This window comes from Pongo abelii, chromosome 1, assembly GCF_028885655.2.
Source record: "Pongo abelii isolate AG06213 chromosome 1, NHGRI_mPonAbe1-v2.0_pri, whole genome shotgun sequence".
Classification (NCBI taxonomy): Eukaryota; Metazoa; Chordata; class Mammalia; order Primates; family Hominidae; genus Pongo; species Pongo abelii.
In genome coordinates, this window is record NC_071985.2 from 71409427 (window position 1) to 71432480 (window position 23054).

A 23054-nucleotide genomic window follows, 5' to 3' on the forward strand; every position below is an offset into this window, starting at 1 on the left:
AACCAAAAAATTCTTCCTCAGCCCCTGCCAAGTGCAGGGTTCTGACCTCCATGCTGAGGATGAAGATGAAGACAGCATAAGCTCTGCCTCTAGAAACTGACAATCTCCACGGAGAGGAAAGACATATGCAGGTTGGAACAGTAAGATGGGAAACACCTCTACACGGCCGAGTGACCTATTCCTTGGGTCCCTGAGGAGCTGTTAGAGCAGAGGGCAGTGCAGCGGGGATGATGGGAGATTCCTGGAGCTCAGAGAAGAAGGGGAGCGAAGGCAAGGACATGGGAATGTGAAGGGCACATTTGGGACCCTAGAGTGTAGGGTTTACAGATAGGAACAGGGGGAGAAAAGGTGAAAAATAATATGGGAAATGCAAGGCATTGAACAGCAGGTTAAAGAGTGTGTCTGTTATCCCACCAGTAATCAGCCCTGGGGATGGTTTTTGAGCAAGAGGGTGAGCTGCAGAGTAAAGTAGTAGTTCGGGAGGAAATCTCTGTAAGTGGCGTGGACAATGGATTCCAGGCTGTGAGAAGAAACTCCTGGAGTCAAGAGGACTGGGTCAGAAGCTACTGGACATAGCTCAGGATCCAGACACTAAGAGCTTGGATTAGAGTGTGTATGGGAGAGGGGATAATTCAGGAATAAACATTTGATATGGTTAAAGGCTCCATGGGACCCAGTTGCTCATCTGCTATGGGAGATGAAGAGGATGTAAAGCTTTAATGACTAACATGGTACCAAGGGCAGAAAAAGGGCATGCTCTCCACAGCCACACAGCCATCAAGTGGCAGGGGCAGGGCATAATAGATGAATTCTACACAGTCTCTGCCCTTAAGGAACTCACATCCTCTTTTTTCATCCTCGGCTCTTCAGAAAAGGCCCTAAGAGGCCATCAAAGATATGTCATGGAGGAAGCCATCGAAGAGGAAAGAGGAAGCTTTGTAACAGGTGCTTTACCTGTATTCTCAGAAATCCTCAAAATAACCAAAGGATCTCTGGGACCAGCTGCTCAGGGCAGGGGGCTCTGAGCTCCACAGCACTCCAGGTTTCCTCCAGGGATGTCTAGTCCAGGGCACCAAGTGGACAGGCAAACAGACAGGCTGGTGAAAGCCCTGTGGGGGGATGAGGTCCAACCTTTGGCTGGAGATCAGCCTGTGCTCTAGCTGTCAGAGAACTGAGCAAGGACAAGGACTTCCATCAGCAAGTCAGGCAGAGAAGAGTTTGGGGATATGGGGAAGTTTGGTTTTGGCTGTGTTGAAGTTGACAGGATGATGAGGCCCTGAAACAACAGGTAGATCCAAGCTTGGGTGATAGGTCAGGGCTTGAGTCCAAGTCTTGGGGTCACCTGCCAGAGACCGTGATTTGAGGCCACTGTTCAAGTTCATGCTTTTTTTTTTTTTTTTTTTTTTTTTTTGAGATGGAGTCTTCCTCTGTCCCACAGGCTGGAGTGCGATGGTGCAATCTCGGCTTACCACAACCTCTGCCTCCCGGGTTTAAGCGATTCTCCTGCCTTAGCCTCCTGAGTAATACATATTATTCCATTTATGTCAACTTTAAGAACAGGCAAAATAACACAAAATGGTAGAGATTAGAATAGTGGTAACCTGGATATGGGGCAGATGTGAGCTGGGAAGAAGGGATGGAAGTGTTCTAGAACAATTCCAGTCATGTAACTGTATGTAAAAATTCATCAAGTTGTACATTTGTGTGCATAACCATATAAATCTCAATGTTTCAAGTCTTTAAAACAATGAACAGAAGATAGACACATTCTTATCTGTTGCTGAGTAACAACAAATCACCTCAAGACTTAGCAACTTAAAAACATCAAGCATTTATTATTTCATGGCTGCTGCAGGCCAGGTGTCCAGGAGACCTTAACTGAGTGGTTCTGGCTCAGGATCTTCTCAGGCAGTTGCAGGCAAGAGGTCAGCCAGGGTTGCCATCATCTGAAGGCTCTACTGGGGTGGGAGGATTCACTTCCTGGTCAAATGGCTCACTCAAATGGCTATTGGCAGGAGGCCTCAGTTTCTTGCCATGTGGCCCTCTCCACAGGATTGCTTGGGTGTCCTTACAACATGGCAGCCGGCTTCACCCAGAATGAGTGTCCAGGAGAGCAAGATGGAAGCCACCATGTCTTCTACGACTTAACCTCAGAAGTAATACACATCACTTCTGCCATGTTCCATTCATTAGAAACAAGTCACTCTGCCTAGCCCACACTTAAGAGGAGAGGAACTGGGTTCCTCTTGAAGGAAAGAGTATAAAAGGAGTATCAAAGAATTTGTGGGCCTAGTTAAAAACCACCACAGCACAGAACTGAATAGTGCAGTGTTCCCAAGTGTTTGGAGGCTTGGTAGTCAAGGGACAGGGTCTGGGAAGTCCCCTGTGGTGGGTAGAATAATGTCCTGCAAAAATGTCCATGTTCTAACTCCCTGAGCCTGTGAATATGTTATGTTACATGGAAAAGGGGAATTAGAGTTGCTAACTGGCTAACCTTAAAATAAAAAGATTATTCTGGATTATCCAGGTGGGCTCAATGTAATCACAAGGGTCCTTAAATGTGGAAGCAAGAGGCAGAAGTGTCAATGTCAGAGTGATGAGGCACAAGAAAGATCCCATGGCCATTGCTGGCCTTGAAGATGGGGAGGGACCATCAGCCAAGGAAGGCAGGTGGCCTCCAGAAGCGGGGAAACGCCAGGAAGCAGATTTTCCCCTAGAGCTTCCAGAAGGAATGCAGTTGTGCTGGCACCTTGATTTGAACCCAATAAGATCCATGTTAGGCCCATTTCTTGTCGTCTTAAGTCATTAAATTTGTGGTGATCTGTGACAGCAGCAATAGGGAACTAATACAGAGTTCTGCCCACCCTTCTTCTTTTCCCCGTTTCTGATCCATTTCTGCTTTCATCACATGCTTATGATTATTGTACTTATTTCTGCACGGTCCATATTGTTATTCTGCATGTTTGCCATCTCACCTTTAAAGCTATAAGCTCCTTGCAAACAAGGCCTACATATGTTTTGAGTTTTGTTTTTGAAATGTTTATCTGAAGCACCAAATACATTGCTCATTAATTTGCAGCCATTAAGAACTGACCCAGAGAAAAGGGAATCTTTGTACACTGTTGATGGGAATGTAAATTAGTACAGCCACTATGGAGAACAGTTTGAAGGCTGTTCCTCAAAAAACTAAAAATTGAGCTACCATAGATCCAGCAGTCCCACTGCTGCGTATATACCTACAAGAAAGAAAATCAGCATATTGAAGAGATATCTGCACACTCACATTTGTTGCATCACTGTTCACAATAGCCAAGATTTGGAAGCAACCTAAGTGTGTCATCAACAGATGAATGAGGAAAATATCATACACGCACATAATTGAATACTATTCAGCCATAAAAAGAATGAACTCCTGTCATTGGCAACAATGTGGATGGAAGTGGAAATCATTATGTTTAGTGAAATAAGCCGGGCACAGAAAGACAAACATCACATGTTCTCACTTATTTGTGGGATCTAAAAATGAAAACAATGAAACTCATGGATATAGAGTAGAAGGATAGTTACCACAGCTGGGAAGGGTAGTCGGGGGCTTGGGGGCCGGTAGGGATGGTTAAGGGGTACAAAAAATAGAATAAATAAGACCTACTATTTGATAGCACAACAGGATGACTACAGTCAATAACTGTATGTTTTCAAATAACTTAGAGCGTAATTGGATTGTTTGTAACTCAAAGGATAAATGCTTGAAGGGATGGATGCCCCATTCTCCATGGCATGCTTATTTCACCTTCCATACATTTGTCAAAACATCTCATGTCCCCCATAAATATATACACCTACTATGAACCCACAAAATTCACCATAATAATAAAATTCCAAAAAAAAAAAAAAACTTGGCCAATTATTTATTAGATGGTAGAAGCAGCCAGCTTAGCAAAGAGATGAAACAAGGAGGAACTGGTGTGAAATAAAATATGAAATCCCATCATTCCTCCTTCAAATTGAAGCCAAAGAATCACACCCAGGGCAGGACAGTTTCTGAAACACTGTTTGCTCTGTATCTTCTTTACTCTCATTTCAAGCTGGCAGTTAAGCTTCACCTTCCCTCAGTCTGGGACTTCAGGGCAGGCACAGCGTGGCCCACAGAAGGCTGGGTGGTCACTGGCTCCTCTCCACCTTTGTAAAGGCCTGAGGCCTCTGTAGGAATGTTCCCTTTGGGGTGGAGGGAGGGAGAGGAAACCTTCAAGGGGGTGAGAAGGGTAGATCCCCAGAACCCAAGAAAGCCACCCAGTTCCTATGAGCAGCAGGGACCTGAGTCCTGCTTGGTGACAAGACCTCAGAGGGGTGCGGTGCAGGCAGAACTCGAGGCTGAGGGGTTCCCTGCATCACCCAAGACACCCTGGCCCCATGCACAGGTGGAAGCTGATTATGTGGCGGGAGCGGGTGGGCCAGGCAGCAGGGTCTCTCCTGAGACCACACAGACTGACGTCCACTATCATCAGGGGCCCTCCCCATGCTCTGACCTGGGAACTTTGCAGACCCAGGTGGAATGGAGGGAGGTGGTGGTTGGGAGCACCCTAAGATGACTAAGATGGAATTTCCCACCAATCCATCAGGAAGCAGGGGGAAGGGTTGGAGTCTGAAATACACTGATATAGAACCAAAAAGAATTGACCTCCACACACTCAAGTTTTGGACTGGTACTCAAAACCATGACATCCCCTTTGGCTTTGAATGAAGGTTTTTAATCTCCAATGGAGGCCTGGGGTTGGGGTGGTATTTAACAGGACAAGAAGCCCTGACTGTGCATCTTAAGGAGCTGGGAGGTGATGAACCGGAACTGCTGGTAGGTTCTGCAGCTGCGCTAGGTTGGAAACACATGTTCGATGTCACCGGGGTTGAGGTACAGATAAATCAGAAGGCAGCTCCAGAAGCCAAGGGTGAAAAGGGTGCCCAGACCTGGTGTGAATATTTCCCGCTGGATGGGGAGAAAGGGCAGGACCTGAGGCAAGGTCAGTTCCGCCGCTGGTGGTGCACCCTCTCCACCGTGGGAGCCCCGGGCAGCAGCCTCTAGGCTGGGTGACCCAAGTCCTCCTTCCTGGTGCCACATCCTCTATGACTGAGCATGCTGGGTGGCAGCGTCTGCTAAGAGTCCCTACTCCCTGCACAACCTCAGGAGGAGTGTGATGTGAATGTGGCTGGGAGCACATGGCCTTGGGGACAACAAGGCACCCGACTGAGACAAGGCACATCTTGTATGGATCTACCTACCCCTGATTGCAGTTGTTCTTTAGAGCACACAACAAACATTTCTCCTGCAGAGGACAGAAACGGCACAAGAAAGATCAATTTCCCCTGGTCCAAGAAGGGCAGCCTGCTAGGCACCTCATCTGCCCTTGCTAAAGGGAAGGACAGAATAAGAGGGTGGAGCTGGCGGGTAGGCGCATCCGTGGTCAAGTCCTGCATGGTCACAGCTAAGGAGGCTGGCTCCACAGGCCTAACAGGCCTAGAAGGCAAGGCAGGTCAGGGAGGGCGCAGGCTCGGGCGGCACCCGGAAGTCAGCAGCGGGCGGACCTGTCCTTTCACTATGATACAGCACAAGCTCGGGAAAGTCACCAGGGAGCAGGAGCCAGGGATCTGGCACCAGTGCTGGGCTCGGGCAGGGCTTCACTTACGCAGCAGGTCCCACAGTGATGAAGGGGATCCAGTGAGCCCTGTTTTGTTTTTTGTGGTGCCATCGTCTTCTTGTGAAGAGCACAGGGTGCTCCATTGACTCCACCGGCTCCATCCATTTTCTTGGGCCTGAGCTGTGGTTCTCTGTGAGTCTTTCCCATCAGCCTGAGTTCCTGCTGCTCCTTTGGTGCTCTTCTAAGGGGACTGGGGGAGGAGGGCCAGGAAGGGGCAGAGAGTTGGGGAGACATTTTCCAGCATGACAAGGAGATACCCAGTACACGGGTGGCTGCGGAAGGCCTTGACTCCAAGTCACAGGGGCAGCAGGAGAAAAGACAACCCCTCCAAGAGTCTGGGTGTCCTCTGAACCCCAAAGGGATCCAACAAAGGGAAGGGAGGAGACCCTTTAGGGATGAGGAGAGACGAGTGCAAGTTACACTTACAGCTTATTGTTCTTCTGTGTATTTATTAAAATGTCCATCTTCTCATCCATATCTTTCTGCATTTCCTTCAAGAGAGAATTCAGAACTAGCATCTTCATTTTGAAGGACTTTGGAAATCCCTTCCTCCTGCCTCTCTGCAAACCATTCTGCATCTTACTTCCTCAAGAATCCTTGCTAGACTTGGGTAAGGCGGCTTTTGGAGTGTCCGTGACATGTGCAGCTTCTCCCCTTCCTCATCCCCCTTCCCCAATGAGACGAAAGCACAGGCAGAGACATTAGGGGACTTTTCCGAAGTCTCTAGGTGAGCCAGAGGCCAGCTACTGTTTTACCTGATCTCACACTTCGGATAAAACCAATGCTTGCCTTGGTTTGATGCCTATAAAATGATGGAACCAAGAAGACCAATCTTGTGGCCCCAAAGACACTTTGACTGCAATGTTTTGACCCTTGCCATGCACCCAGATCCTGCGTATTTGTGTTTGCTTCATCTTTTACCTAATTCCTGGCAAAGATAGTCAACAACGAGTAAAACTGACAGCAGCTAAAGGGATACATCACATGTATTATTCACTCAGAACAGAAAGAATAATAAAATCTTGACAAAGTTTTGATCTATAAAATGTGACCTGGGTAAACTGAATGGAAATAGTGGACATGAGAAAAATTCTAAGATGGTAGAAGCTAAAACTGACAGTATTTGTTACAGAGAAAAACAGGTTTGGGTTGTCATAAAATAGAAATAAAAACAATTTATTCCAATAAAATAATTTTCATTAAAAATGAAAGATTTGGTAACAGTTTAATTGATGTACTATAGAAAATTGATCAAGAAATTACACTGTCTGCATAGAGATGATTTCATAAAATACCTTCTTGAAAAGCATTTTTAAATGTTAGTACAAATTTGAATAAAATATTTGTATTTATAGACTCAAAATATCCTTGAAGTCAATGTCCCCTAGGTCCAAAACATCAGAGTCAAAATGTCCCATATTCTTACATGTTTCACCAACATGTACCCCTTCAAAATCATCATGTTCCAAACTAATTTCATTTTCTCAAGCTAGCTCAATCTCCCCACTGTCACTGTCATTGTCACCACTTTCTTTTAGTCATCCAGATTAAAATCTGGTGTCATCACGGACGCTTGCCTCTCAAGACTTCAGTCTCCATATTGAATCAGTCGCCAGGAACTGTTATTTTTCCTTCAGTGCATCTTTCAGATTTATCTTTTCCTTCTTTCCCTACACCTGGTCCAGCTGTGGTGTTCCTGCTGCCAGACATCTCCACCTGCTCCCTGGGCCCCACCCAGGCCGCCTTGCAAACAAACACCTGCCGGGCTAAGCTTTTTGAAGTGCTCCTCCCAGAATGTTCTTTGATTAAGAATCTCCAGAGGCCTTTTGCTGCTCACAGAACCAAGTCCTAGCTCATCTGCATGTCTTTCAAAAGCCATCATTACCTACAGCCTTTGTGCCCATTCATTTTTTTTTTTTTCCCTCACAGTTTCCCCCAGTGGTCCCACTTCATGACTGATCCCCGTGCTGACCACCATACACAACATGCTCCTCCTGCCTCCTGCCCTGCTCAAGCTGTTCCCCTGCCTGAAATCGCCACCTTTGTGCCTTTCCATACCCAGCCTCCCCACCAACAAAACACTTACTTTGTTTGGATTTTAACAGAGAAATAATTAATGCATGCCCTTTGTAGAAAATTTGGACAATACAGAGGGATATAAAAGTATGAATATTCTCATCCAGAAATAACTGCTATGAACCCCTTTGGTATATTTCTTCCCAGTCTTTTTTCTATATATTTACTTATTTTTTTTAACCTAGCTGAGATCAGCCTATGTATATTACTTGTATCTTGCTTTTTTAGTTCTTATTATAAATATTCTTTCTAAACATTGTCTTTAATAGTTCCTAACTTTTATTATATAAACATTTCATAATTTATTTGGCCATTCCCCTACTGTTGAAAATTGAGTTGTTTCCAAATCTTTATTATTACAAATAATCCTGTCATGAACATCTTTTTATGTATACCCATGATAGCGTTTCTGATTATTGTCATAGGTTAAATTCTGAGAAGTGAAATTGATAAATCAAAAGGTTGATTTTTTATATCTATTGTCTAACAATGTTCCAGTTTTGTACAAATTTGCACTCTAATTAACAGTATAAGGGCATTTATGTCTTATACTATAATTGTCATAAATTAAAATTTTGCTTGAGTGTAACAATAATTGATTGTTCATTTGCATGTATTTAATTATGAGGTCAGGCCTTTGTTAATATGTTTATTGCTTTTTAGTTATATTCTCTTCTGTGGATTATCTGTTCACACTCTTGTCTATTTTCCTACTTAGTTCTTATTGATTTATGTGAACTTTATATGTTATGGATAAAAACCTTTTTTCTGTGCTTATATTTGTGGGAAAATGTTCCCCCAAACTGTTTTTTTAATTCTGTAAATGTAAGTGATTTTTCTGTCATAATTCTTTTAAAAAAATCTTACATAGTTATCCATATTTGCTTTGTAATTTCTTCCATTGTATTTATATTTAGAACTTCTATTTACATATTTACTTAACATTTCTTATTGGTTTTTATTATTTAAAATCACTTCATAGACTATTTAACTTTACAGTGTTAACTGGCTTAAGTTTTTTCTTCATATAGTCAAGCAATGTTTCTAATATTACTACCTAATCCTTTGCTTCTCACTGACATCAAAAAATCACCTTTATCATACTGTAAATTCTATAGAGCTGTGACTCTCAACCTTGAGTATACACTGGAATCACCTGGGCAACTAAAAACCACTGGCGTCTGGACCTCATTCTAAGAGCTTCTGACTTAATCATTATGAGGTATAGCCTGGATGGGGAGGGCGTAGGGGAAAGGCTTTCCAGGTGATTCTAATGTGCAGCCAGGGTTACTAACTGCTGCTAAAGTGTTTAGGACCCGGTTCTCATCCACAGGCAAGCATCTGAATCAAAACGGAGTTTTAAGCAACTCTGGCCCACCCTGGAGATTTTTATTCAGTTCCTCTGGGAAAGGGTCTAAGTAAATGGAGTTTTAAAATTCTCACAACTGATTCTCATTACATCCCAGGCAGAGAGGCTGTTGAGGCGTTATCTATCCCATTTCATTCATGTGTTTGGTTATCCTTGGGCTGATTTAATAACTTTGTTTTTATTGTGAATTTTAATATCTGGTAAGGCTGGTGTCCCCTTACAACTCTTGAAAAATGGGTACCTATTTGCTTTTGCCAGTTTATGCTTCTCAGTCTTTCCCCTGGGAACTTGTCTAAACTACAAGGACCCAGCACCATCTGAACATGAGCCCAGGCTCTGTTTTATTAGTGTTCCAGGCAATTCTGAAACACATCACATGTTGTCAATCACTGCTCTAGAATCTAGATCATCCTAGTAATTTTTTGAGTTAAAAAAGAATCTTACTGGGCTCTTGATGAGATTTGCATTAAGCTTCCGATGCAGCCTTCAAGACTCTACTTGAGACTCACTTTCTCTGTAAGGACTTCGCTGTTGACTCCAACCCGCATTCATTTCTTACGCCTCTAAGCCCCTAACTAGCAAACAACGAATTAATTATTTGGCTTGCAATTCTTTCTTGCAACGGAATATGGGACTACTAGTAGATAATAAGCTCCTAGAGGGCAGGGTCTGCTGGTGTCTCTTCCACAGTTTCCAGTATGGTACTGGCCCATGGAAGGCACTCAAGTAATGCTTACCTTCATAATTTCCACAAATTCGTGAAGTTTATCAAAATCCTTGTCCATTAGTTCCTTTATCTAACAAGGAAGAAAGGCATGGCTTGACAAAGCACAGAGCATGTTATTGAGGTTAGTTGTGGCGTCTTTCAGCCATTTTAAGCAAAGAGCAGCAGCTGCTCCTCTGGCATGGACTAATAATGGCCTGTTAGAGCCACTTTCTTCTCAAGGAGTCTGTGAAGGGACTAGGGTGCAAGCACCATCAAGTCACCACCACCACCAGCCTTGGCACAGCTTAGATCTGGCTACTTCAAGGCTGCATGTAGAGCTTGGACCACAGCTTCAATTACACTTTCTTGCTTGATTATTCGCTTTTTTCCTAAGGATGCTACAGGTGGTTGGTTGGTTGGTTGTATCATAAAAATGAGAGGGTTCCTGCTTTGCAACTTGCTCAGGGGAGGCGAATAAGGAAGATGAGGTTGGTCCCTAACTTCCCCTAAATTCAAATTCCAAATCAGCCCCTCTCACTCAGCTTCATCACTAAGGTGACATCACCCACCCTTATCAAAGAGACACTTTAGGGAGTCCTCAGTCACTCAAAAACTGGGTTTAGGCATCAAACAAGTAAGAAGTGAATAACCTAATACTGAAGCGCTCTGGGTATTAGGACTGAGTTACATTTTTCCATGCAATTCCTGCTTTCCTTCACTATTCAAAGTTAAGGACTGCATTTTTCCTGAAGCTACACTTTTCCTCCATGATATGGAAGGCCTCATCTTGTTACCTGTTTTATTTCCTCCATTTTCTCCTTGAGCTCTTCTCTCACTTCCCTGAGTTCATTCTGAGGAAATAAAATGGAGAAGAGAAGGAGGAAAGAAATATCTAGGATGGAGGGGAAACCATCAACAGGAGGAAAGGAAAGATCCTGGGGCACTGTCAGAAAAGCTTCCAATAGGGAGGAAAGAAAGGATGTTGTTGAGACAATAGGATAGACCAGATGCACTGGCTCACACCTGTAATCCCAGCATTTCCGGAGGCCAAGGCGGGAGGATCGCTTGAAACAAGGAGTTTGAAACCAGTTTGGGCAACATAACGAGACGCTCCCACCTCAAAATTAATTAGTTAATTAATGTTTTAAAAAGACTATAAGATAGTGGGACCTATAGGTATCATGTGTCTCTGCCAAAAAATGCACAGCCTGAATCTCATCATGAGGAATCCAACAGTCAAAGCCAAACTGAGGGTTATCCCACAACATAAGTGATCTGTAATCTGTAAAAATGACAATGTCCCCAGACCAGGTGCAGTGGCTCAAACCTGTAATCCCAGCACTTCGGGAGGCCAAGGCGGACAGATCAGCTGAGGTCAGGAGTTCGAAACCAATATGTTGAAAGCCTGTGTCTACTAAAAATACAAAAATTAGCCGGGCGTGGTGGTGCGTGCCTATAGTCCCAGATACTCGGGAGGCTGAGGCAGGAGAATTGCTCGAACCTGGGAGTTGGAGGTTGCAGTGAGCCTAGATCATGCCACTGCACTCCAGCCTGGGCGACAGAGGGAGACCTTGTCTCAAAAAATAAAATAAAAATAAATAAAAGTCAGTGTCCCCAAAGACAAAGAACTGTTCTGTTCCAGATTATAGAAAAGACACCTGGTAATTCGAGGCAATGTGTGATCCTGGATCAGACCCTAGACCAGAAAACGTCTCCTTTCTGTTGTTATGAAATACATGCGTGGGACAACTGGTGAAATTAGAACAAGGGCTATAGATGAGTGTTGTCTGTGTGTTAACTTCTGGATTTTGATAATTGCACTGTGTCTATGTAAGAGGATATTCTTGTATTTAGGAAACAGGCACTGAGGATTTGGGGAAAACTTACACTCAAGTGGTTTGGAATATAGACATGCCTCTGAGTTCACGCACTCACCTTTAGGTCCTGTGTCACTCCTGCTTTGGTAAACCGCCCTTCTTGTTTAACTGCTTTGTAATCAAATGTCTGTGGATTGAAACAGGAACACAGACTTTTGGGAATTGCAGATGGGAGGCGGAAGTGCAGAGGCAGAAGATATCCCCCTGTGTTTCTGTTCCTCCCGTAGGGCTAGGGCAAGAGGAAACCTGGTGGCCCCACCTGTGCAGAAGGTTCCTCTATCCTCCTCTCTCTTTCAGCTCATCTCGTTCCACTCCCCTGCTGGCCCGCGGGGCCTCAGCTCCTTTTGTCCCTTGAACAGCCAGGCTCATTCCCACCTTGGGCCTCAGTGCATGCTGCCTCCTCTGCCTAGACGGCTCTTACTCTGCCTTTGCAAGGCCAGAGTCTTGTCCTTCAGCTCTCAGCTCAAAGGAAGGCCTTTCCCTACCAACCACTCTACGGCAGCCACTCAGCCATGTCTCCCTGTCTTGATTCCCAGCAGAGCAGGTAACACTGCTGAATGAGTCCTTGTTCGTTTATGTATCTTATTGGTTACAGTGTGAAGTTCTATGAGAGCAAGAACTCTCAGTGCATCCCCTAGCACCTGGGACAAATCTTGGCCACTAGGATCAGCAAATGACCCCTGACTCCATGTCACTTCACCATGGATCTCAGGCCTGGCTGCTGGCATGGCCTCAAAAGAGCTTCTTACTTTGGTCAGCTCTGGCTTCAATTCCAGGCAAACTGCCTTGTAGTTCTTGCTCTGCAAAAAGAGGAGGCTGGGATTCAGGCTGGCAGGCATCAGGATTGGGGAGGAGAACATCTGGCCCTTGCACGGGAACCCTGCCCCCCACCCCCGACAACCATGCAACACTGCCTGTCCAACTGGCTTGAGCTCAGGCTCACAGACCCCGCAGCACCCAGATCCGATTCCTGACAACTCACATCTTGTCGTGCTGTCCTCTTCCTATGGGCGTGTGTCTGCCTATTTGGCAGGCAGCCCTCTCCCTGCTGGAGGGGCCAGCGTGGAGAAAGCACTTTAGGATAACTAGAAGCAAGCCCTGGAAGTGTTGTTCCAGAGCAAGGGCTTTGGCCATAGGCAGATTTGCACTCTAATCTCAGCTGACCTCTCTACTAGCTCTGTCATTTTGGGTGAGTTGCTTAGCCTCTCTGAGCCCCCATTTCCTCATCTATAAAATCGAGGTGATGATTATATTTATCTAATAAGGTTAGTCTGAGCCTTAGCCCTGCTGGTTAGATGCGGGCCTGGCAGGCCTGGCATGGGCCATGGAACCATGAGTGGTCTTGGAGTGAGGAGTGCTCCCTCTGCAGTGCTCCTCATCCCCAGAGGGAGGCAGCAGAAGCCTCTTTCCTTCCCACCCCAAGGCCAGGGATTAATCTCACACCCCTTCCAAACTGAGAGGCTGCTTTATGCTCAGAACAGAGAAAGAAAAACCAGAGATTCATGGGAGCGTTCTCTGTATCCCCTGCCCCGCCGCCATCTCCATTCAGTAGGAGCTCAGAGAGGACCCACACTGTCCAGCAATGTTTCTCTTTTACCAGATGTGTTTTCTTCAATTCTGCCCTCTTGGCCGACATGATGGAGGAGGCCAGGGTGTTCTTCAACTCCCCACAACAGCCCCCAGGACCAGGCCACTGTCCTAGGCAACTTACAGGTCAAGATGAGGGCAGGGTGACCACCTCTTTGTGTACGGAACAGCTGAGGTCACAATGCCAGGACCCACATGGTGGTCCAGAGTGTCACCACAGCTTCAGGCCTGGGGGGCTTCGGCCACTGAGATGAGGGGCTCAGGCCAGGTTTCAGAGTCCCACCAGGCCTCCCTCTTGCAACAGAAGGAAAGTCCACACTGAGGAGGATCATGGCCTGCTACGGCCGAAGTGCAAGGCACACATCAGAAGCAGTGGCTCCTTTTGCAGCAGGACTCACCTACTGACTCAGAGGGACATCCTCCAGGGACAGCCAGCTCCTCCTCTGAGCACACAGCCCATGTCCTCTGCTGTGCACTCCTCACGTGAATGGACCCCACCTCGGTCTGGAAGCCACCTTGGGTTGGAGGATGCCATGAAGTCTCTCTGGTTCAACGTGCATGCACCGTCTTACTTAACCTGGGTTACTCTGTATGAGGTGGGGTAGCCAATCTCAGCAGGATGGCTTCTGATGCCTCTGACCTCACACGCCCCTGTCCCACAACCACCCCCAGACCCCTGCCCACCTAAAAATTCTCTTTTCCTAGTTCTTCTATCATCCTGGAAGAGGGTTGGGACAAGAAGCTAAAGATAAGAAGCTTTTGGGGCAAATAAAGAAGAATACTAAAGAAAAGGCCATTCTGAGGGTAGCCATAGTTTGTGCTAAAGTAGACAGTCAGAGGAACATGGCACCCCATGGGATAAAAAATCATTGGGGATCTGGGTTGGTGAAATTGATTTCTCTTTTCCTCTTATCACTGGGCATTCACTTCCTTCTTCCCTCTCATTTCAACTGCTAGTTGCACAGAAAAGGCCAGCATGGACATCTGAGGACAGACAGCACAGGAGTACAGGAACTAATGCAAATTGCATATGAATGACATCCCCACACAGGCCACTACCGATCACATTCACCCTCCTGTTTCACACACCTGCTTGGGACTATCCTTCCTGGAGGCCGCTGGAACTTCTGGAGCCACCTGCAGCACTTCTGATGCATTTCCTTGGGGTGATTTCCCAGCCCCGACACTGGTGACCGCTGTGGGTCTTACTCCACTGTAGCCACAGGAGAATGTGTCTGCCACTGCATCAGGGGAATGAGAGGGAGTTGGGGGTGGTCACCAGCTTCCCAGGCCTCACTTTCCCCACTTATAAATGAGAGGCTGGAACTTTTAAGTTTCCTTGGACCATTTAATTCAGCCCTCTCAGATCTGATGGCCTCGTGGCAGGAATGCCCTTCCTCCAAAGGAATTACTGTGAAAACAACTGACTCCATCTCAACATCCACCAGCCCCGTGAAAATGCGCCCCACCTCCTTCTGCTAATTTTGGCTTGGGGGCCTCCTGGACCTGCAGCAGAACTTCCCTTGCTTGGCTGAGCAGTTGTTAAATAAGCTGCCTTCTAGCCAAGCATAGCACATGAGCCCACTGGCCTATCTATTAGGAAAGAAGGTCTAAGAGAAATCAGGGTCTCAATGCAAAGCCGCATTATAAAGTAAAAAATTTTCTATGTATATATATACACAAGTATACATGGTATTATCACTTCGGCAGAATTTTAACTACAGAGCCACAGCTCTGGGCTTGTGCCTTCTCACAGCGTTTACTATTCACATTCTCAAACATTGTACACATCGTTTTATCAATATATTCTGGCGGGGCTGGGGGATTCCATGTGGCGAACCTGAATAATGATTATTTATTTATGAAGAGACAGGATCTTGCTCTTTCTCCCAGGCTGGAGTGCAGTGGTATGATCATGGATCATTGCAGTCTCGAACTCCTGGACTCAAGCAATTCTCCTGCCTCAGCATCCTGTGTAGCTGGGACCACAGGCATGCGTCACCCCACTCCCAGCTAATTTTTAAAATTTTTTTGTGGAGACAAGATCTCACTATGTTGCCCAGGCTGATCTCCAACTCCTGAGCTCAAGGGATCCTCCCACCTCGGCCTCCTAGAGTGCTAGGATTGCAAGCATGAGCCACCATGCCCAGTCTGAGTAATGATTCTCATATTCTTTTAAGAAGCTTTTGCACCTGCAAGAGAAATGAGGTTGAAGCAGTGTTGCAGTGTTGGTATTGCTGTGGTGTGACTTTGTTCTAGGTAAGCCATAGGACGTTCTTACTTGAAGAATGCCAGACACGCTTTTCCTAATCCCCCTTCAGAGCAATCTGTACCAGGGTACCCCATCTGTACCAGGGCAAGCAGCATAGAGCCCACTGCTGCTCCATCGGAGTTTGGGGAAAAAGGAATATTCACAACAGACAGAAAGAAGCAGCCACCTGTCTCTGTTCTCCAAGTTGATATCATTTGGGTTTCATTTTCTTTACAAGGGTCCTGCTTTTTTTTCAGTTTTATGGATACAGTGTTGTGTGGGGAGGCTGGGGTCGGGGGGAATTTTAAAATGGTCTTAAGCCTCTGAGTTCGGCCTCTTGTGATTCTGGGTCTGGCCCATGATGAGGTCCAGGCTCAGCCACTCCCCGCGTCAAGGCCCAGAGAACACGAAGAGAACGTCATGTGTGCCGAGGGGCCTATTTGACCACTGGGAGCCCAATGTTCTAAAGTCCTTTGATTAGGATAGAATGTTTCACAAAGACCCAGAATCCCACAGGCTTTGCTGTCCAGTCAAACTCAAACAGACACGGCTCAATACATGTGACCTAGACGACTCACACTTAGGATGCCCTGGCTGTTTACATCCCAACAGACTGCAGTATCTGGGTGGCTGCCCTCAGCCAGAGATGATCTCTGGCTCACAGCCCCAAGAGAACCTCTTACATGACATTTTTAGAGATCTCACATGATTGATTCCTGTGTCATCCTACTTGACTGATTTATAGACACCTTGGAAAGCTTTACTCCGTGCAGGGTAGAGATAGCTTTTACCACTGGCACACTGATTACTATGCAATTTCTGATCATTTTTATCATAGTGTATCAGACCTTGGCTAGAATCATAATCGTATTATGTTGTTTCTTTGGAAAATGTATATCCAGTTTTTATCATATGAACTTCCCGGTACCTCTATTTCAGCAACAAAACATAACAGTCTGAAGAGATCATTGTAAATCTCCAGCTATTTCAATACAGCCAATGACAAGTGAAAAGTCTGAGCAAATGTATTGTGGAAGGATCTTCTCCTCTGTAAGTTCACCGTGACAGGCACATGCTTGCCAGGGCCTCCTGAGACCCGGGGGAACCTGCTACTCTTCCCACAACCAACCATCACAGGGCACCTGCCGTGTGAGATAAAGCCAACACTGCCAGCCAGCAGAGGCTCTCCCTGTTCCTGCCAAACAGGGCTCCTGAGGCCTCCTTACTTAGCCGGTTCCCTTTACCCTCTTTGGATGGAACCCAAATAGAGTACGGTGATGATTTCACGCCTGTCTCTCTCAGCTTCCCTGCTGGAAGGTGCTCTGCAGTTGCAATTCCCTCCCCTAATAGCCTCCTCTCCACCTCTGACAGCTTCAAATTCCCATCCATCACTGCAACAATCAAACTGAGTGGCACAGTAGCCTCTTGGGGCTGGCCTTGTTGGGGGACTATGCTTCACACAGGGTCCATGGAGAGTGAAACGTCTCAGATGGGAGGGCTCCTTGGGTTAGTCCTGGGAATAGCCCTCGTCTCTCCCACTCACATTCCTTTGGCTGGAATATAATCACAAGGCCATATCTCACTGCAAAAGAGGCTGGGAAATATGGCCAGGTTTCTCCCAACAATAAGAGGAGACAGGCTTATGGGGCAGGCAGCTAATTTCCGCTATACTTTCCTGACACATTTCATCTTCCTTATTCCACTCTAATGAGTCTCCTCATAAGAAAACTTGATTTCAAGTTCTTCCACTCTTAGGGTAAAAGGGAGGTAGCTTACAAGGTCCAAAATCCATAAAGCCAGTAGCTGGGTGTGATGGTGCACACCTGTGGTCCCAGCTACTTTAGAGGCTGAGGTAGGAGGATCACTTGAGCCCAGGAGGCCAAGGCTGCAGTGACCTAGGATCACACCACTGCACTCCAGCCTGGGCAACAGAATGAGACCCTGTCTAATTAAAAAAAAAAAAAGAGGAAATCTACACTGGACACTCAAATGGAATGAAATCTCCTAGCAAATGTGAACTGGAAGAGTTAGGATTAGGGTTAGGGACTCACCTCTGTGTCACCTGAATGGCCAGTGGGCTGGAGCATTGAGACAGAGACTGGAATAATGATCTGGTTTGTCCAGGGCTTTCCAATGCAATAGTTCCAGTCTATCCCAGTCCCAGTTTAACCCAGCCTCATTCTGTGGAAGGCCCTGCAAACCTCCCTCCCCACCACAGGCTTCTCCCTTCCTGCAGCACAGAAGTGGGTCTGGTCTACACTTCCCTTGCTGTTCTAAGACCTCTGAGTAGCACTGGGGCCCAACCAAGTTGCCTCAGCTTTGCCAGCCCCTTCCTGAGGGGTGGGCCCTGCTGCTGTCCTCTTGGCTGAGAATCCATAACCTGCTTCAGCTGAACGTTTGTGTCCAGCCCCATGAAGCCACCTGAACTTTATTCCTGCCTGGAGATGCCAAATGCTGGGCCCCACCCACCAAACATGGCAATGACTCAGATTGAGCCAAGTTTTTCAGAACCTGGAGATACTGAGTGCTGGTTGGCATCCGGTTGGGTCAGCCTGGCCATTGCCTCTTTTATATGTGGTTTACCTCCTTCCCTTGAATGTTCTGCCCCTGAGGTCATTAGGGCCTCAGAGCTGAGTCCATGTGAAGATTGGCCCAGAAAGTTTGAATCTTCTTCTCTTGGTAGGGGTTTGGGCCTGGGCTGGAGACACAGCATCTCTCCGTTTTTTTTTTTTTTTTAATTTGAGACAGAGTTTCACTCTTTTGACCCAGGCTGGAGTGCAGTGGTGTGATCTCAACTCACTGCAACTTCCACTTGCCAGGTTCAAGCTATTCTCCTGCCTCAACCTCCCAAGTAGCTAGGATTACAGGACCCCACCACTATGCCTGGCTAATTTTTTTTTGTATTTTTAGTAGAGGCGGGGTTTTACCCTGTTGGCCAAGCTAGTCTCGAACTCCTGACCTCAGGTGATCCGCCCACCTTGGCCTCCCAAAGTGCTGGGATTATAGGCGTGAGCCACCGTGACTGGCCTAGAGCATCTCTTACCTGGGGCTGTGGGGTGGTGATAAAAGTGAGGGGAACTTGTAAAGCCAAGAGTCACGTAGAGAGTTGAGGTCGATGTGCTCAAGAAAACTGGTTAAGTGGGTCTCCAAACAGAGAAGCCAAAGGCAGATCCTGAGAGCTCCGGTGGAAAGACCCAGGGGAGATCAGAGAAGCAAGGGAACTGATGCTAGCATAGACGTGGCCGGCCTGGGAGGTTCTCCTGGGTGACTGAGTGGTGAGTAGGGAGCATCTGGGTGCATTTAAAGACTAAGAATTAGGCAGTTTCCAAGGTGGTTTGCTCCTTTCTTCTTGTTACATCACTGAGCCCTATGCAGGGCTCTGGATTTGTTCTTTTGTTGGCAAAGAGCATTGGTAGAACGCTCATAAACAGGCTGTGTGGTTTTCTAGAACTTGAATTCAATGGATTCTATGTTCCTCTCGCATTTAATGCCAAAATATTTTTCTTCTTTAATTTAGTTTAGGTTTAACAAAGTTAAACAATATACATCCAGATCCACGTTGATATGCTGGACATAAAATTGGGTTGTGTTTAGCTCTGAGTCACGCCCTGAAGAAACCCCTGAGAGGCATCCTGTTTGCCTCTGTGAGTGGAGCGAGGGAGCCGGCTCCCTGAATCAGCCCATCTCCGAGGTGGCTCCGAACATTGTTGCTGGAAGCTTTGAGTCCAGCTTCACTCTCTAGTCCTTCCAACAATTAAATCAGCTGAACGTGGATTCTCTTTGCAACTGAGAACCTAACTGACAGAGCTGGCCCCATGTTCCTGGTCATTGTAGATCTTTGGGAACGCCCAGGTGTGCAGAGGTAACTCCTGGTTGGTGACCCATGAAGACACTTCCTATGCAAACATCAAGGATGTCTACTTCGTGCCATGTCGTGAATTCTCAGGGTAGGTAATTTCGACTCGTGGCCATGAGCAAAAGGAAGCCTGATGTGTTTCTATTTAAGCCTCTCATGATTTTTTTTCACAAGTGCTCTCACTTGGCTGGTTTTCTGCAGTCAAACATCAGACCTTTTACTGCACCCAGACACCTGGGACAGCCTTTTCCTCACAGAGGGTTCAGGTCTCCTTGTCTTGTCTGCTCACCCAGCGTGCACTTTCACCAGCAGCCCTGCTCGTGCAGTGAGCAGCCAACAAAAGCCTGCTTCCTGACGCTTCCGGCTCCTCCCTACATGGGACTCTGAGGTGTTCTTGAGCCACGTGACAAACCAACACTTCAAGATGAACCCTCTAGGACCCTGGACTCTGACTTAAAGCTGAGGAAGAGGCATAAGTGACATTACTCTTCTGGGTGGCAACATATGTGAAAATTGCTCTCTAGGGAAAGACAACTTGGATTGAATCAAACACTAGAGCAAGCTGCACTCATCTGCCAAATCCCCTAAACACACATGTGAATTTATTTTTATTTAATTATTGATTAAACCCCATTGATCCCCTTCTTGTGCCCTCATCCCTCGAAAGACCATGATGATCATCCAGAGAAACGCAGCCAGAGAAACACGGATCCCAGGGCCTGCCTGGCTCTCAGACCCACAGCTCGCTGGCAGGCCCAGGCTCTGGGCCAGGCTGGCTCTTAGCAAGCAGCTCTAGTTCAACATGTAGGTGACACCACACCCATTCCCCTGTTCATTCAGCACAGGCTTCCTGAGCATTTACCATGTGTCGAGCACTCTGCAAGGCACCAAAGGCACACAGGTAATTAAGACATGGTGCTGGCTCCTGGGAACTCACCATCCATGAGGCTCACGGAGGCATCATTTGACCATTTTAGCACAAGATGGTAAATGTGATGCTTGCGGTAGGCCCAGGGAACTGAGGGAGCCCAGAGGAGGAGCACAGCCCAGCTACTGGGGCTGGGTCTCTGCCATGTTCATCTGGACCTCATTCCTGGCCTGGTGAGCTTCCCAATACCCTAGCTCCCCTAAATCCTAGCTCCCCTAAATCCTAACTCCTCTAAATCCTAGCTCCCCTAAATCCTATCTCCCCTAAATCATAACTCCTCTAAATCCTCTAGCTCCTCTAAATCCTAGCTCCCCTAAATCCTAGCTCCTCTGAATCCTAGCTTCTCTGAATCCACTGCAGGAGCCAGGCAGGGCCACTGAATGCCAGGCTTTGCCAGTACCATCGCCTGCCTGAGCCTCTGAAGACGGCACACCCCCTCCGCTCATCATGGGGAGCTCCTGTCCATGCTGGGCCCTGGGAGGCAGTGTGCACCTGTCATATCAAATGGCTCTTTCTTCTAGCAGAGACCATGCTCACCTGTCCCAGCGGGCATGCTGCATACCAAATCAGCCCTCTGTCTGCTCCACTGGCCCAAAAGCACTTTTGCCTGGCCTTGTCACTGCACACAGCAGTTGGGACTGGACGGAAATCTACACATCCTCTAAGAATGTTGAACAAGAAGGTGTTCTCTGAGCTGTGTGTGTGTCAGACTGATATTTCACCACATGGGGGTCTGGGCAGCTAACATATTCTTGTTTTTGGAGGTCCTATCGTTCCTGCCTCAGGAAATGATGGGCTATTCATAAATGCAGCAGCTCTTGGGTTCTGAGTATTGTCTCCTTCAGTTGTCAGTGTTCAGAGAATCAGAAAAATGGGAGCTGGCAGGGCACAGTGGGTCACACCTGTAATCCCAGCACTTTGGGAGGCCAAGGCGGGTGGATCACCTGAGGTCATGAATTTGAGACCAGCCTGGCCAACATGGCAAAACCCCATCTCTACTAAAAATACAAAAATTAGCTGGGCGTGGTGGCGGGCACCTGTAATCCAGCTACTCAGGAGGCTGAGGCAGGATAATTGCTTGAACCAGGAGGCGGAGGTTGCAGTGAGCTGAGATTGCACCACTACACTCCAGCCTGGGCAACAGAGACTCTGTCTCAAACACAAAACAAACAAACAAACAAAAACCAAAAAAAACAAAAAGAAAATGGGAGCCACAGAAGTCCACAGGAAGGACACTGTGCAGTGCTGGCCTGGCGTCCGTGAGACTCCTCTCACTGATGCAGTAACCTTACCTAGCCTTCATCCTACCTCTCCTCTGGACGTCCCACCGTGCCTCCCACTTGAGCCGTCACTTCATCTCCTGAGCAGAGCGCATCTCCTCCCTCAGCTGTGGCGCTCACGGCCCAGCCTCAGGGTAGCTGACCACTGGGTGGACTGCAGGACCTTCCTCTCCTGACCTTCCTTCTCAGGCAGTCCCAGCAGGAGCTCCGGGGCTCCCAGGACCCTCCACTCAGATCCTGTCCCCTGGCTATTGGGATGCCAGCTCCTCCCTTCCTCCCTTTGTTTCTGTTGGAGACCTGCCGTTCACCCAGCCCCATGGCTCCTGATACCAAGGCAAAGTCTCCAAGAAGGACGTTTCTCTCTCTCAGCTCAGTGATAGGAATGGACACATTCTAAAAGCCCCACCTCCTCCTGCTCTCATTCGTGGTGCTTCCTCCCCTGGCACCTGGCTAATATGAGGGTATTTGTCCAAACCCTACCCCCCCACCAGCTCCTTTTTCCAGGATGGAATATCCCGTTTTTCAGATTCCCTTGAGCAGTCCTCAGCCGCAGCTGCCCCTCCTGAGCTCACTCTCAGACATCCTCTCAAGAGTGCAAACCCCAGCTCCATGTATGGCCCCTCCTGGGGAAGCCCCTGGCCCCGCCTCTGCAGCCTCCTGCCGCCCCTCAGCCCGTTTCCACAGCTTGGTTCATGCCAAATGGGAGAGCAGCTTAGGGGCCGGGGACACATGGCACCATTTCCTCATGGAAGGATGGATGTCTCAGGCTTAAAGAGATGTTGATCTGTCCCACTGCTGAAGAGCAACCGATGAGGAGCTTGGGGCCTGCATCCTCTGGTTCAATGTGTTTCGGTGGCCCTGCCAGTCTTCTTCCTTGTGGGTCCTTAGAGTCAATAGTTTGCCTGCTGGGATACCGGGAACCACTGTCATAAACAAGGCAGTGGCTTGAGCAAGCATTTTATGTGTGTGTGTGCGTGTGTGTGTGTGTGTGTGTGTTTCTTGGAGACAGAGTCTCGCTCTGTCACCCAGGCTGGAGTGTGGTGACATGATTTCAGCTCACTGCAGCCTCTGCCTCCCGGGTTCAAGCAATTCTCCTGCCCCAGCCTCCCGACTAGCTGGGACTACAGGTGCACGCCGCTACACCTGGCTAGTTTTTTGTATTTTAGTAGAGATGGTGTTTCACCATGTTGCCCAGGCTGGTCTTGAACTCCTGAGCTCAGGCAAGCTGCCTGCCTCCGCCTCCCAAAGTGCTGAGATTACAGGCGTAAGCCACTATACCCAGCCTTGTGTGTGTTTATTTAGCCCACATGACTACCCTAAGAAGTAAACACTGCTGCTATTCCCATTTTGCAGGTGAGGAAACTGTTTAACTCAGAGGTTAACTTTTCTGAAGTCACAGCTAAATGGGGGAGCCATGGCTACACAGCCAGTACA

At 47.3% G+C, this 23054-nt stretch overlaps 1 protein-coding gene and 1 long non-coding RNA gene across 10 annotated transcripts; one reads left to right on the top strand and one right to left on the bottom strand.

Annotated features, from left to right (window-relative positions):
- Nucleotides 1-4693: 4693 nt before the first annotated feature.
- Nucleotides 4694-13473, bottom strand: TEX35 (testis expressed 35). Of its 9 annotated transcripts, none has more exons than XM_024230803.2 (9): nucleotides 13316-13473; nucleotides 12468-12518; nucleotides 11777-11845; nucleotides 10636-10692; nucleotides 9873-9932; nucleotides 6117-6181; nucleotides 5679-5880; nucleotides 5275-5318; nucleotides 4694-4867 (listed from the first exon to the last, which is right to left on the bottom strand). In XM_024230803.2, exons 1-9 carry the CDS (start codon nucleotides 13352-13354, stop codon nucleotides 4708-4710), a joined length of 747 nt encoding a protein of 248 aa, XP_024086571.2. In that variant the 5' UTR covers nucleotides 13355-13473; the 3' UTR covers nucleotides 4694-4707. The 9 variants fall into 9 exon arrangements, with proteins under 9 accessions (XP_024086571.2, XP_054380663.1, XP_063572962.1 ...); XM_054524688.1 differs by having other exon boundaries at nucleotides 12360-12518; XM_054524721.1 differs by having other exon boundaries at nucleotides 4727-4981.
- A 33-nt stretch (nucleotides 13474-13506) lies between these two features.
- LOC129048694 (uncharacterized) lies at nucleotides 13507-14631 on the top strand. The gene is made up of 2 exons (XR_008511238.1): nucleotides 13507-13901; nucleotides 14263-14631. It is a non-coding gene; the product is annotated as an uncharacterized LOC129048694 (long non-coding RNA).
- The last annotated feature ends 8423 nt before the right edge of the window (nucleotides 14632-23054 follow it).